General features: G+C 29.9%; 1 protein-coding gene across 1 annotated transcript in view; it reads left to right on the forward strand.

Annotated features, from left to right (window-relative positions):
- The first annotated feature begins 697 nt into the window (after positions 1-697).
- The window catches only part of LOC129964121 (cytochrome P450 2J4-like), a 37,957-nt gene continuing 24,311 nt past the window's right edge, over positions 698-14,343 (forward strand). Inside the window, exons 1-4 of the mRNA XM_056078811.1 lie at positions 698-1,036; positions 3,564-3,688; positions 8,673-8,779; positions 10,862-11,163. Of these exons, the coding sequence (XP_055934786.1) occupies positions 804-1,036; positions 3,564-3,688; positions 8,673-8,779; positions 10,862-11,163 (767 nt within the window). The 5' untranslated portion in view covers positions 698-803. The remainder of the gene's footprint in view (positions 1,037-3,563; positions 3,689-8,672; positions 8,780-10,861; positions 11,164-14,343) is intronic.

Consider the following 14,343-nt stretch of genomic DNA (forward strand, 5'->3'; position numbering starts at 1 on the left):
CTATCCCTATGCCAGGACGCCGACTCTATTAAATTTTTATCATTGAAAATAAAATTTTTAAACTTTGAAATGGTATAAAATTTATTTTTACAATAATATATTGTAAAATTATTACAGTAAAAAAACATAATTCAGCTTAATTTTTAAGTTTCTAAAATTCTAATTAAAATTTCAATAAAATCGCTCCCACCCTCCAAAGTGCACATTCCCACCCTCTGAGATGCATAAGTACCAAATTTCGAAGCTGTAAGTCAAAGGGATCGACCAGTAGATATTCAAGACGCACACATATTAATCTTTATTATTAGAAGAGATCATAAATAAATTACCAAGTTACGTTGTGCAATTTGTGGCACTGATTTACATGGGTTCCCTCCTATTCTGCTTACGCAAGGTCGCTTGGTTTTGCTTCAGCAATTCTGATTTTTAACTTATTGGCAATTCTATTTCATTGTATTTGATATTTGGTCAGATAGTAATTTCAACCTAGTGAAGTTTTCTTCAGAAAGAAAATCCTGAAAAATTATTACAATCTATCTTTTTGAGGATCAATAAAAAAGGTATATCTAAAACAAGTTTACGCCACATTTTATCTTATACTCCAAATTAAATCTCGATTCTAAAAAGGGAATAAAGTATTGAGATAAGAATTTTATCATAAGCCATAGAGATAATAATTGGTGCTGTAAGCGTAAAAAGAAATTTCATCATTTTTTAAAGACTTTATTTCGGATCAAGCCATATAAAAGCAGTGGACGAGAGGAAGCAAATAACAAACGATTGAAACTCATTAGAAATTTAAAATGAATTTGGATGACCTACGGCGCTTGAGAATTGCAGATCATGTCGATATAGTGGGCGTAGTTTTAGCCAGTGTAATTGTGATAATATCTTTGTACAAATTGTTTGGTCCTCGTCGGTATAAGCTTCCTCCGGGACCATGGGGCTTACCTTTCGTAGGATATATCCCTTTTCTTTCTAAGGACCCACACAAAGTTTTCACAAAGTTGGCTGAAAAATATGGAAATATATTCAGGTAAACAAACCTTTTTAAAATTTCTGAATTATTTATCGTTATATTTATTAAAATATGAAATGTTCCACTATATTTATTAAATGATATAACTGCTATACTTTTAACATATATTAAATCCTTTTTGATAAAAGAAATAGAATTATTCTAATTTTATTCAATAATTGGTTGAGAAATAGATTATTTTGAGCTATTTGTGTGGGTCCTTCGTTCGAAATTCGTTCGAAATTCTGGGATTCTATTTAGAAACTGTCTCATGAAAAACTGCCGAAATCGCTCTGAGTAATGGCAAAAACATTTAATTCCCTCTAAAATTTTATGGAAAAAATTGAAAGTTTTTAAAAATTAACCATATTGTAAAAATATGGATGCCTAGAATATATATTTTAGTGGCCAATATTTTATTTATTTATACAATATTAGATGTTCTCTTTTACGATTATAAAATCTCAAGACAGGTCCATTATCCAAATAATTTTTTGCAAAATTGTTGAGATTAATTTTTTTTTATTATTACTCATGCAATTTTTTTCATTTTGATTAATTTTTCTATTATTCACCAATTTATGCAATAATCATTCCGTTGTTTCATCAATTTATTATTTCATGTTTTAATATTTCTATTATACTTCTTATAGAAAATATAAGAAATTCTGTTGTTATCATAAAAAAATCGAGGAAAGTTCTTATCATAAGAATGTTAGAAAAGACTATTGTTTTGTATTACCATGATATTAACTGCCCTTCTTACATTGGCGATAATATAAAAGAAATTGTTGCCGTTATGATTATTTTAATGACAATATAAAAAATAACTATTATTTATGATTATATTAATAAACAATTTATGTAGTTATTCAAAGATAAAACTGATCAACAGTCTTAATTCTGAAACAAAACATACAAATGATAGTTTCTTAAATTAAAAACAATTTTAAAAATTTGAATCAATCGTATAATATTAACTATGTATTTCATTTCAAAGTTTAAATTGATTTTTCCATTTATTGCTTTAATAAATTTATACTTTTATCTGTTTTAGGTGCTTACTCGAACAAGAATCAATCCTATTCTAAATGCTGTAAACATATAATTTGATTCCTCTGTTATTTACTATCTTCCCACAGTTCTTATATTTAAAACATTTGCCCATTGTTCGAACTTTTACTAAATTTCAGCAAAAATGCTTCTACAGAAAATCTCAACGGAAAAAAAAGAACTATGACTTTTCTTACTTAAAAATCGAATGCATGATGCAAAAATGTTCTAGAGCTATCCTTTTTTTATTCTTTCTAAAATAGATTGTAAATGGATTTAGTCTTATTTAAACTGGGTTCGCGAAAGGGTAGGTACATCAGATAATATAAAAAGCTTAAAAGCATTCACAGGGGAAATTTTTTAAAAAAATTTAGCATGCAAATCTTATCTGAAGAAGCTGATTGCATCATATTTCTATTTCATAAGTCTAGCATCATAGTTGCGATGAATAAAATAAGAGTTTATAAAAAAATTTCCTTTCCCTTATAGTGAAGCTTAATTTACGTATAAATTATGAAAACGAAATATTATGTATATAAGTGTTATTATTTATATGCGCGAATTGTATTATAATTTTTGTTATTAGTATTCCAAACTTTAAATTATATTATCTTTTGCAAATTCTTTACATAGAAAAAAAATATATTCTCTTATTTTTTAATAAAATTATTTATTATAATTTTATTTTAAGACCAAACGATTTTTTTACTTTTTAACTATTGCTTTTGTTTTTATCTTCATATTTTAAGCTTGATTTTAAATATAGAAAAATATATTGCATTTATTTTATTTTTATGTGCAAATAAAAGCTCTGATAATTTTTCCACAACTTTAAAATAAATTTGTTTTAAAACCTTTTTTTCTTAGTACTGTAAATACCTCTACTTTAACAAAAATATTTCTTTTTTTGGCTTATGAATAGAAAGAACCCTTAATTTTCCTTATCCTCTTAATTTCTCAATATTTAGAAATACGATGTTTTTTTCGTTTTTTTTCATCTTAAAATAGTTCAAACTGTAAAATTTTTTAATAAGACTTTTTTTTGTTATTGTTGTTGTTGCGAAAATCCGGTTTAAACTGGTGTTTAGAATGATCACGTGACTTTGACTATAATATTACGTAATCGTCAACTTCTAAAAAAGGGATGTTTTTTCTTTTTTTTTTAATCCCAAAATTGCTCGAGCTCCAGAGCGTTTTTTGACAGCTAAAAAAATTTAAAAAAATCACATCATTATTTTATTATTATAATATATATACTATTTGTAACCCTCCCCGCTGTTTCGGGTTGATTCCGGTTTTCTTCTATGTGCTTTTTCGGGCGATAACTTCTTACGGTCCATGCATTTATTATCTGCTTACGCATTTTGAGCCTTTGAAAATCCCAAACAAAAACATCATGTTCTCACATGATAAAAATATGAAATGAAATGAGAAAAAGATTATTTCAAAAATCTTCAAAATTGTACTTAATATTTGAATAATGTCTTTCTAGTGTAAATCTTGGAGGAGGTGTCAACATAGTTCTCAATGATTTTGAATCAGTGAAGGAAGCATTTAACAACCCTGACATTTTGGATAGACCGCCGCACATATTCGATTTTATGCCCAATGGCCTCGGTAATATTTTTTTCATTTTTATTTTTATTATTTATATTATTTTCATTATTTTTTTCATTGAATAAAACTTATTTGTATGACTGCAACAGTGCATCAAAATCTGTGCGTTCAGTGCTTGTCTGTTAAAAAAAAACAATTCATTTAAAATCTTTTGTTTCATTACATTTTTAAATTATTAATATTTACTACTAGCCACCGCATGCTAGTTAGAATTATTTAGCTGAAATTAATGGTTTCTAAAAATTTGGATAAAATATTTTGTGCAACTTCGTTTTAAAGGATTCCTCAGAAAAATGTTTTCAAGGTACAAACTTTGATAGATAAATAACTCGTATAATTTTAAAATTCTTACACCATTCAGTTCATTGCGCTAGACTTTCTCTTAATTTTTTGCTTATATCTTTATACATACAACTGTATCACAGGAAAAAATAATAGTATCTAAAAATGGGACATCTTTTAAAAAATGCTATTACTTGACTTTGAGATTAAATCTTATTGAAAGTAAAAAAAAAAAAAAAATCAAAAATCTTATGAAAAGCATTCTTTATCCTGAACTTTATTCAGCGAGGAAAAATGTGTCAAATCTTGATCATCAGCAATGGAGAAAAAACGCCAAGGCTAAAAAAAAAATAGCAATAATGAGAGCGATATGAAATATTTAAAAAAATAGAAAAAAATACATAGTAAAATATCGCTGTCTTTGGAAAGATCATTTTTAGAAATTTTTAGTTAATATAAATTCATTTTTTCTCTATGGTATTTTCGATAGCTATTGCGGTGAAATGCAAAAAAAATCGCTTAATTTTAAATTAAAATTTCAAAGATCTTATAAAAGGCATGCTTTGCTCTGAAATTATTCAGCATAGAAAAATGTATCAAATTTTCATGTTTGATCATGGGCAATGGGGGAGGCGAAAAGCCAAGGCAAAAAATGGCAATAATTTAAAAAATTGGAAATATTTAAAAATTAACTAAAAATAAAAAAAATGACATAGGAAAATATTGGTATCTTCGGAAAGATGGTTTTTAGAAATTTTAAGATCATATAAATTTATTTTTGTGCATTGAGTTATGGAGGAGAAACGCCAAAAATTCATCTAATTTTAAATTAATTAACATTTCAGAAACCTTCACAATGTACATATTTTCGTCCTCTAAAGTATATAGGCGATAAATTTGATAGCTCAATTAAGAGACCTGGCCTGTAAAGCGCCAACACACACGCATCCATTTTTATTATTACTAAAAATTTATGATTATTATAAGCACTTGTGTAAGAGGTAAACAATGCCCTACAGAATGTTATACATTCACAGAATAAATTATTTGTGTCGATTTAAAAAGTTTTAATAGTTTAACCCTTTAAAAGGCCATTTTTTTTCCAGTCATATTGTTAAACTTCTGGGCCTATAACTAAACTTTAATAAAGCAAGCAGTGAAATTTTTATGTCAAGAAGGCATAAAGATGAAAGCAGTTTCTAAAAAAAATGACTTTTATTAAAAATCAAGAATAAAGACAATGTGTTTGTAACTGGAGCAAACAAAATAATAAATTGAATAATAAAAACTTAAATCAACATTACCAGACCTCAGATTCGAACCGTCTAAAATAACTAATCGGCATAGTTAAAATGTTTAAGCAACATACAGTTGCATAGCCAAACAATCGACGCTCTCCCTCTTAGAGCTAAAACACATCTCATATTCCATATCCTTCTCCCCCAAAAACTACGACACGAGCCGAAATTAAAAAAGTCGCTCGATTTGCATTGCGATTGTTGCCAACCACAAAACTCGCAAAAAAGGTTCGAATAAGCGGTTTGTTTACTTTCATTGAGATCATGGAACGGGATTGGAAAAACAACACAAGGACCGTAAAATTCGGATCCGAAAATAATTTTCGCATGGTTTTTCTTTAAATGTCTAACACATATTATGTTAAAATATTTTTAGACTTGAAATTATAATAAGAAAAGGGATTCATTTAGCTTATTAGATAAATTTAATTTGATTAATTAATTAATTTTGTTAATTAATAATTAAATAACAAATCAAGACACGTCATTTTGTCTGAGATAAAGAACTGAAGCATCTAAATTTCTGTCTTTCTAAAAAAATTTGCCAGAACTTATGCCAACCTACAAAATTTCATACAAAGATTGATAAATATGGTGAGGGGCATACTTCCCACTGCCCTAGAAAGGGTTAAATATGTTCCTAATAATTCCTAAGCACTTCATAAGTCGTATGGGAAATATTACTATTCATTCGAGAGCAGCTTATATTTCAACGTAAATCCTTATTTCTCAAAATTTAACTAAATACTGAAACCCATTTTAAATATTATAGAGTTGTTTAACGAAACTTTATGTGGTTCGAAAGTAATAATGCTATCTATGCATGCGTTGCTTTAACATTATCAGTTTAAGTATGGGACAATGAACAATTTCTGCTGATTATTTTCTTAGTTCTACTTATGTGTGATGACATTATCAAATTGTAGCATTCTTTTGTGAGCTCATTTATTATTCCCTTGTGATTCAGATAATTATTTAGATGAAAGAAGTAAATCTCTCCATTTTATTTAGCAACGGCACTTTAACTTGATTTATAAATTTTTGCAGCCTCTTCTACGTTTTAATTGAGAAACATTTTTTTTTTAAATTCTTGTTTGTTTGTTTGTTTCTTATGGCACTTGCCACTGACAAGCCCACTGTTACGAAGACAGCGATTTAAGCTTGAGGGGGAACGTCTCTTATTTTTTATAGCAGCGCCAACTAGGGCCAAGAGTACGACTTTGCCACTCACGCATCACTCATTCGCTTGCACAACCCCTTTTTACAGGAGGGCACATTCACACATCTCACAGATAGAACAACAGAAGAAGAACCATGCCCAAACCGGGACTCGAACCCGGGACGCCCAGATCACGGGGAAGACGCGCTACCCCTATGCCAGGACGCCGGCTTTTTTAATTCTAATTTTTATGTTTGCACTTTTTTTCTTTGCGATCCAAGTCTGGAATTTTGACTTGGATACGGTAGAATTTGAAAGTGAAAGGGTCATTCTTTGAAATCAGACATTTATGCTATGCTGGCATACTTTTATTTATTTATTTATTGTAAATATTACGTGCAAGAAATCAATAAGGATGGAAATATTTTTTTAAAGAAAAATACTGGAATAGATTTTGCACAAGAGCTTTGTGGAAAGAGTTTCATCTTCTGCATCTAATATTCATATAAACAATATCAAAAAGTGTGATAAACAGAGTCACTGCATCTATTTCAATCCTTCTCTTGAAATCCAACAAAATTAAGTATTCGGATAACATTTGAGATTTATAAATATTTTATTTTTCGCACGATGTCTATGTATGTTTCTCACTTTCTGAGACTACCATGTCATGATTTTGGAATTCATGCATCAGCCTGTCAGTCTGAAAACCACAGTACAAAAAGGGAAAAGAAGTGAAATAAAATTTGGTATACAATATTAGCACCAAAAATGAATATATGCAGTTCTAAATTCGACATTGCTATGTCTGGACATTTGTTTATCTTTGTGAGAGTAAAACTGATAATAACAAAAGAATTAGATTGATGAGATTTGTCGTATAATTATTAAAATTACAGATATGAATCCCATTTTGGCTCAGATATGTCTTGTAGTTAATTGCCCGTTGCTTCACAGATTCTTTCAAATTATTCATCTGAATTTGAACTCAAACATTCAAAACTGTAGAATGAATAATTTGGTTATTTAATCGTCACATCTATATTGATTTTCAGTAAAAATATTTAGACCAAATTAGGGAAAGTCCAGAATGTCTGTACGCTCGTCTGTCAATGAATATATAACATGATTAATTAAAATCACAATTGACAGGACGTTTTGATATCATATTGTAAATGTCTACAAAATTTTAAACCTAAACAGAAATAGGAAAGAGTCCCAGACTGCATACGCTGATTTTTTTTACTTCCTGATATACCAAGAAAAATGTATTGTTATCTGAAACTCGAGATTTCGAAGAATCACTGTGCTTCAGACCGCCCTGAATTTAAAAAAAAAAAAAAAACACTTTTCTTCCCTTATACTTGTTTCTCTGAGAATACTATAATTTAAAAATGCTTTGAGTTTTAGATGGATGAAATGTGGTAGATAGTCTTTACACCACATCTATAAATTTGTATCAAATTTTTAACGATATTCCTTCAAAGAAAATTTATCTATCTTTTTTTGGTAAAGAGCTATATAAATAAAATTTGGTACACAGGTTTAGCTTTAAAAATATATTCTTATCAATTTTTGAACCAAATTTGACCAGGTTGACCGTTTTTGTTGTGTTTTCGTATTATGTATACGAATAACTCAGGAACATAGTGACTATGGTCTTGCGATTACAATTGAAGTTCTATGAGAAATTTTAATATAGATTTATGTGTAAAAAGATCTACAATATGAAATATACAATATGAACAATAAGAATCTATAATATGAATTCGATTTTCATGGTGTTTGTGTATTAACTGCATGCCCATGATTAATCGCGGATTAAAAATTCAGAAAAAATTCTAGATTCAGTAAAAATGCTAGTTTCGCACCAATAGTTATTATTTCTTAATAATTGTTCTTCAGTGCCATGACAGGCATTTGCGGTCTTATCAAAGATCCAAAATTTCATGATAATGAAGGACAATAACAACTTTATTAAAAAATATACGAGAAAATTTGAAACCACTCGATTATTATCTTAGTTTCAAGCTCGAAATTGCCATATTGTCTAAATTTAAAAAGAAATCAAGCTTTGCTTTCTTATTTATCATTCGTAATATCATTCTTAATATCATTCTTTTCCTTTTCTATATTCTTTACATTAATGAAGTTAACAAATGAGTATCCTCTGTAAGATGCTAACTTAATAAATCAACTCCTATAAATCTAACTAAATTACTTGAAAATAAATTTTGTCCTGCAGGATTCGCTGGTCACAACGGAGCGGAATGGATCGAACAGCGAAGATTTGCAATGAAAACCTTAAAGGATATTGGAATAGGCAGAATTGCTTGGGAAAGTAAAGTAGAAGTACGTTCAATAACTTTTCAGGGTGAAAATTTGTCTTCGAAAATAAGAAAAGCTGAAAAGCTCAAAAACATTGGTTCTAACCTCGCTGTTTATATTTAGGATTTGTTTATTACCATTTTCATAATTAAATATAGCTATAACTTTCAAATGATATTTGTATGAATAATTGTAATAATTTCAAAAGTATTAGTCTGCATATAAGTTGTTTTGTCGTATTATGTAGACTGCATTTTTGGGTGAAAAACAATTCTTTTGCAAGGTTAAGGTTTTTATATTAGTCTTTCGTGAGCCAGCTTGTGGCTTGTCACGTGGTAGAATTCTCAACTCTCTTTTTTACAGATGGTGCTTCAGTGCTCCTTTCCTATACATGACGTAACATAAGTCTCACTCTATATTTGACCTTGAATTTATAATAAGAAAAATATGTTATAATTCAAGCACGGAAAGTTAAAATGTATTCGCTAAAAATACTCGTATTCACTTCAAAGTTTTAAGAATTTAACTTTTAAACCTAAGAAACTTTCAATTTAAGTTATAACTTAGCTTAAGAGTTTTAAATTTAAATTACAATTTAACTTAAGAACTTTAAATTTAATACAATGCTTTCATATTGCTCTGCTATGTATTTTGTGTTATATATAATTTGGTTGTGAACTCTAAATCTTATAAACAGAAGAATTGTTGAAAGATTTGGAACATTCTTCGGATGAAATTTCAAATCATTTTTTATTTTTATTTTTGTGGAATGGGCAAAGTAAAATTTTTGTTTCTTTTTCATGAACCTTTGGTCGTCTTCCCTAAATTCATCAAGGAACCAAATCTCAAAAGTAAAAACGGAATTCAAATATATTTATTTCATGGTAGAAATTCAAAGACGGTTCAATTAGTTTTTTGAAGAAATAGGAAAAAATATGGAAATCCGATCATATACTTTGATCACTTAACCTATTTTATAAAATGTGGATAGAAAATGCAAAAGAAAACTAAGAAAGTTGTTATCATTTTTTAAAAATAGACGCTTATGTTACGGAACTCTGAAAATGAAATTTTGAGGGCTTCTAATTTTGACATCTGTCTAAGATTTTTATTAAGAGAAAAAAGATTTATAGCTTTATTAGAGATTGTGAGAAAAAAATAAAATATTATATCTATATAAAAATTGCATATTTCCATCGAATTTTGAATGAAATTCGCTAAATTTAGACAAAATGGCTGCCTACTCCAGTGCAATTTAACTATAAAGCTAAAAATACAATGAGATGGATAGATGAAATAGGACAAATTATTGTATCAATTGTATTGTTGGTGTATGTTGTCTGAGCAAACTAAGGATAAGAATGGCTCAAATGCAACAAGTGAAATAATTGAAATTTGGTACAGTGTTGCAATACCAAAATAATAGACTTGTCACAAACTCGAGTTCAACTGGTTAAAGGAAAGAAACGCAAATTTATCCGCCCCCCTCCCACATTTTATAATGCTTAACCTAAGCTTAACATAAACCCGGCATATAGTGGAAGCATATGGAAAAGTCAAAAGGTGAATAATTACATTTTTATTGCACGGTAACGAAAAAATACTATTGAAGAAAATAATTTGTTTTATTTTAAAAGGCAATGTAAAAGTAAAACAAAAGCATTGTGAGTCTCATTTCCAAGGTAAAGATTGTAATGAAAAGCATTTAAAAGAACTAAACAACCTACATTTTTATATAATGGTACCAATAAACTTTAAGGTGCTTTATATGTGCTTAATTAATTTTCTTCAAGCTATCAAACGATAGTCCAAATGCATTTACACTATTTCAAAATAAGGAAAGAAATAATCATAGAAGCCTTATCCTTCCAAATGAGGCAATATTTAACAATTAAATTAAGTTATTATTAAAATGTTAACTGAGAGCTAAATTAAATTAAATTAAGTTTTAATTAACAATTTATTTAAAATTTTATCAATCTGAGACGATAGAACGCTTTGATTTATAATTTAACGAAAATCACCTTTCTTTTTCAATTGTGTTTTTTAAATAACTCTCTTTGGTCTTCCTTTGGTGATGCATTAATGTATCGATTCTTTTTGTAGACTGAGGTGGAGGATTTCGTGCTACTTCTGGAGCAACAGGGTGGCAAACCTTACGATGTTTACAACATCCTCTCCACCAGCGTCTCCAACAACATCACCAGCATCATCCTGGGCAAGCCCCTCCTGAGAGGAGACCCGAGAAGAGCCATCGTAGACGGGGGAATCGAGGGCGCCATTATGAGTTTCGGCAGCAACAACCTCGCCTCTTTCTTCCCTTTCCTCATGCAGTTCCTCGCCAAGTTGGGCCTGACGTCGCAAGCCAAAACTTTCAAGAAAGTTTCAGATTTCCACGAATTCATCAAGTAAAGTAACCACACTTTTTCGTAAAGTAACCCAATTTCAATGTCGTGGAAGACATCAATGTGTATACAATTTTTCAATGCCATCTGTAAAGCTGGGAGGCGTTTTAAAATATTCCCCCAATGAGAAATTCTAACTTTTGTTTTGGCGTCGAGGAAATCAGGCTGGTCTTTTCCTATGCGTGCGAATAAAGCTCCGCCGAAAGAAGAATTAGTTATCTGGTCTTAAACTTTAAATTTTATTTATATTTTAATACTGGATTGTAGCAAAAATCAAGAAGCTGAGATCTGTAATTTTTATTCCACGATTATTTATATTCTATCTTCACAGGATAGTTGGAAGTTATTTCTATTATTTTCTTTCTACATTTTTTTTTAAATATGTATTTGGCATTGCATTTTTTTTGTTAGATCATTATTTGCTTCGATCTACAATTGCTACGATTGTATTTTTTAATGATTAATTTTGATTTGAGCGCTTGCGAAGTTAGTTCTTAAAATTCCAGTCCTTGTGTTATTTTAATGTTATTATATATTTACATCTAAAGTGGCTTCCAAATTAAATTTTTTTAAAAAATTTCTTAAGCATTCTGACAATGTGTATGAGATTTTATACAACAATTTTCTTTAGTTAATCCGTGACAATCAGATCTAAGGTATTGTTCAAGATAACAGCTTATCTAGACGAACATACCTTTTAGCTAAATGAAAAAGCTATTGTAATCATAGATAATAACATAATGTTTTTTTTTTTATCGAAGTGCGATCTCAATCCTTACTTGTTATTCGTGTGACGTGGAATTTTCTTTGGGATATGCAAAGGGGAATGCGTGAAACAAATAATTTTCTTAATTGAATAGAATAACGTTAAATTCACAATACTACTATAATTGTTCAACTGATTGCAACACAAAGAAGAAGAAGACAAAACTCCCATAGTATAACCCATACTCCCATATACAAAACTGTTGTTAAATTTGACTAAACACTCAGATTGGAACTCGGCAATGTCATTGACAGGGAAGGAAAAAGGAAGAAATTGACATTCATGTTAAGAAAAAAATCCTCAAACAGTTAGCGCTCATTCCAGCACCGTCCAGTCAGCAAGAAAATGTTGTCTTCCCTAAGTAATTTCACTTATACAGTCTATTCTAATTGTGATCTAAATTGCTAAAATGTAAACCCTTAGAGATAGATAAATATTTCCAACTAAAAAGGTGCTTTTGATTCGCAGTATACAGGTGGTTATCAAAATAATGGAAACATCTTAGACTTATAAAGAACCCTTTATTCCTATGGTGTAGGACCGCCTTTGGCATGCAATACAGCTTGTATTCGCCTAGGAATCGATTCATACAAATATTGAATAGTGTTTAGAGGAATATTGTACCATTCTTCCTGGAAATATTGTGAAAGTTTGGGAGAGATGACGGCGGAGAATATCGATTCAGTATTGAACGCTCTAAAATAGATCATAACCGTTCAATTATATTGAGGTCGGGTGACTGTGCGGTCCAAGGCAGATATTTTACTTTTTCCTCGTGTTCATCAAACCATAATTGGGTAAGCCTCACTACATGAATAGGTGCATTATCTTCCTGGAAAATTAGATCTCTTGCAGGAAATAAAACTTGCATCATAGGATGACACCTGGTCAGCTAAAATTTCTCAATATTTCTTCCAGTGATCCTTCCTTTCAGGATTACGAATAGGCCAGCAGAAAACTACGAGATGGCTGCCCATATCATGACAGATCCACTTCCATGCTTGGCAGTTGAAAGGGGACAATCCCTACCATATGCTTGTACAGGTGTTCTCCAAACGTGAACCCGTCCTGTTGTAGGGAAAAGTGTGAAACACGATTCGCCAGACCCTATTACTTTCTTCCACTTATCAATCGACCAGGTTTTGTGAGTGTGACACCGCTGTAGACGACGTTTGCCATTAACATCTGTGACAAGTGGCTCAGGAATCTCTGCTCTGCCATAAATGTTCTGTTTATGAAGGTGCCTTCTAACTGTAATCACTGTCACTGGAGAATCCAGATGGGGATTGAGCTCTGCAGTCACTTTTGCTGCAGTTGTTTGCTTTTTTAAACATTGCAATCTGCTTCAGTACCCATCGGTCTCTTTCACTGAGCTTCTATTTCGGTCCACTATTTTGCTTTTCCGAGTTTGCTTTGCCGCACTGTGTGTATGCTGTCATGACTTTAGACACCGTACCTCTAGAAACGCCTAAAAGTTGGGATATTTCTGTCACACTTGCTCCAGCTAGATGGGCTCTTAAAATTTGGCCTCTTTGAAAATCTGAGAGGTTCGACATTTTACGCATTTGAAAAAAAAAAATCCAGGAATTATAGAAAACTTCAACAAAGCTAACCCATACTACCAGAATATATACATTACTATTTATAAAAAAACTGGTTGCTATTATTATATTTTAGTACTTACGAAACGCACTCAAAAATATCATTTTTATTCACAGGAGTTTCTTTTATTTTGATAACCACTTGTACGTCTGTCATTAACAGAAGTAAAGAATAAAGTTTTAAGTTGTTTGAATCAATAAATGTACTGCTTAAAAATTGCAAAGTATACTATCTTTTAATTCTCTTAATCATAATAAAATAATTTTGATGCATTAAAATCTAAGAAAAATAAATTTCTTTCTTCTTGAACTATGGCTGACTGAGTTGCGAAACTTGGAATTTTATTACTTCAGATCCTGTATCTATATTAACCCGAAAAGCCGCATATTAATAATTAAATCTACATCGAGGCGGCGAGTGAAATATTCTAAAATAGTAATATCGATGCTTCATAACTCGGTCAGTTTTAATTTCATTGGTGCGAATTTTTTAAAATTAAATATTAGAGTATTGTGAATATTTTATTAAGCATGTCAAATAGGACCTGAGAGATGCAAAAAAGTTAGTTGATTTTTTATATTGATTTAAGCAACATGAAATATAATTCTTTATCTCATTTAGATCATTTTTCCAATTGGGAGTATATGCCTATTTTGAACAGTTTTGAAATTAGCTTTAGAAAATGATCAAAATCAATACATTGCACATTTTGGCAAAATAACTTATAAACTAGGAAGAAAATAAATTCTTTCAACTGAATTTCTAAAAGTGCTTATTATTCTGCACTTATATTTTAAGAGAAAGTAATAAAACTT

The sequence above is a fragment of the Argiope bruennichi genome, chromosome 3 (assembly GCF_947563725.1).
Source record: "Argiope bruennichi chromosome 3, qqArgBrue1.1, whole genome shotgun sequence".
Lineage (NCBI taxonomy): Eukaryota > Metazoa > Arthropoda > Arachnida > Araneae > Araneidae > Argiope > Argiope bruennichi.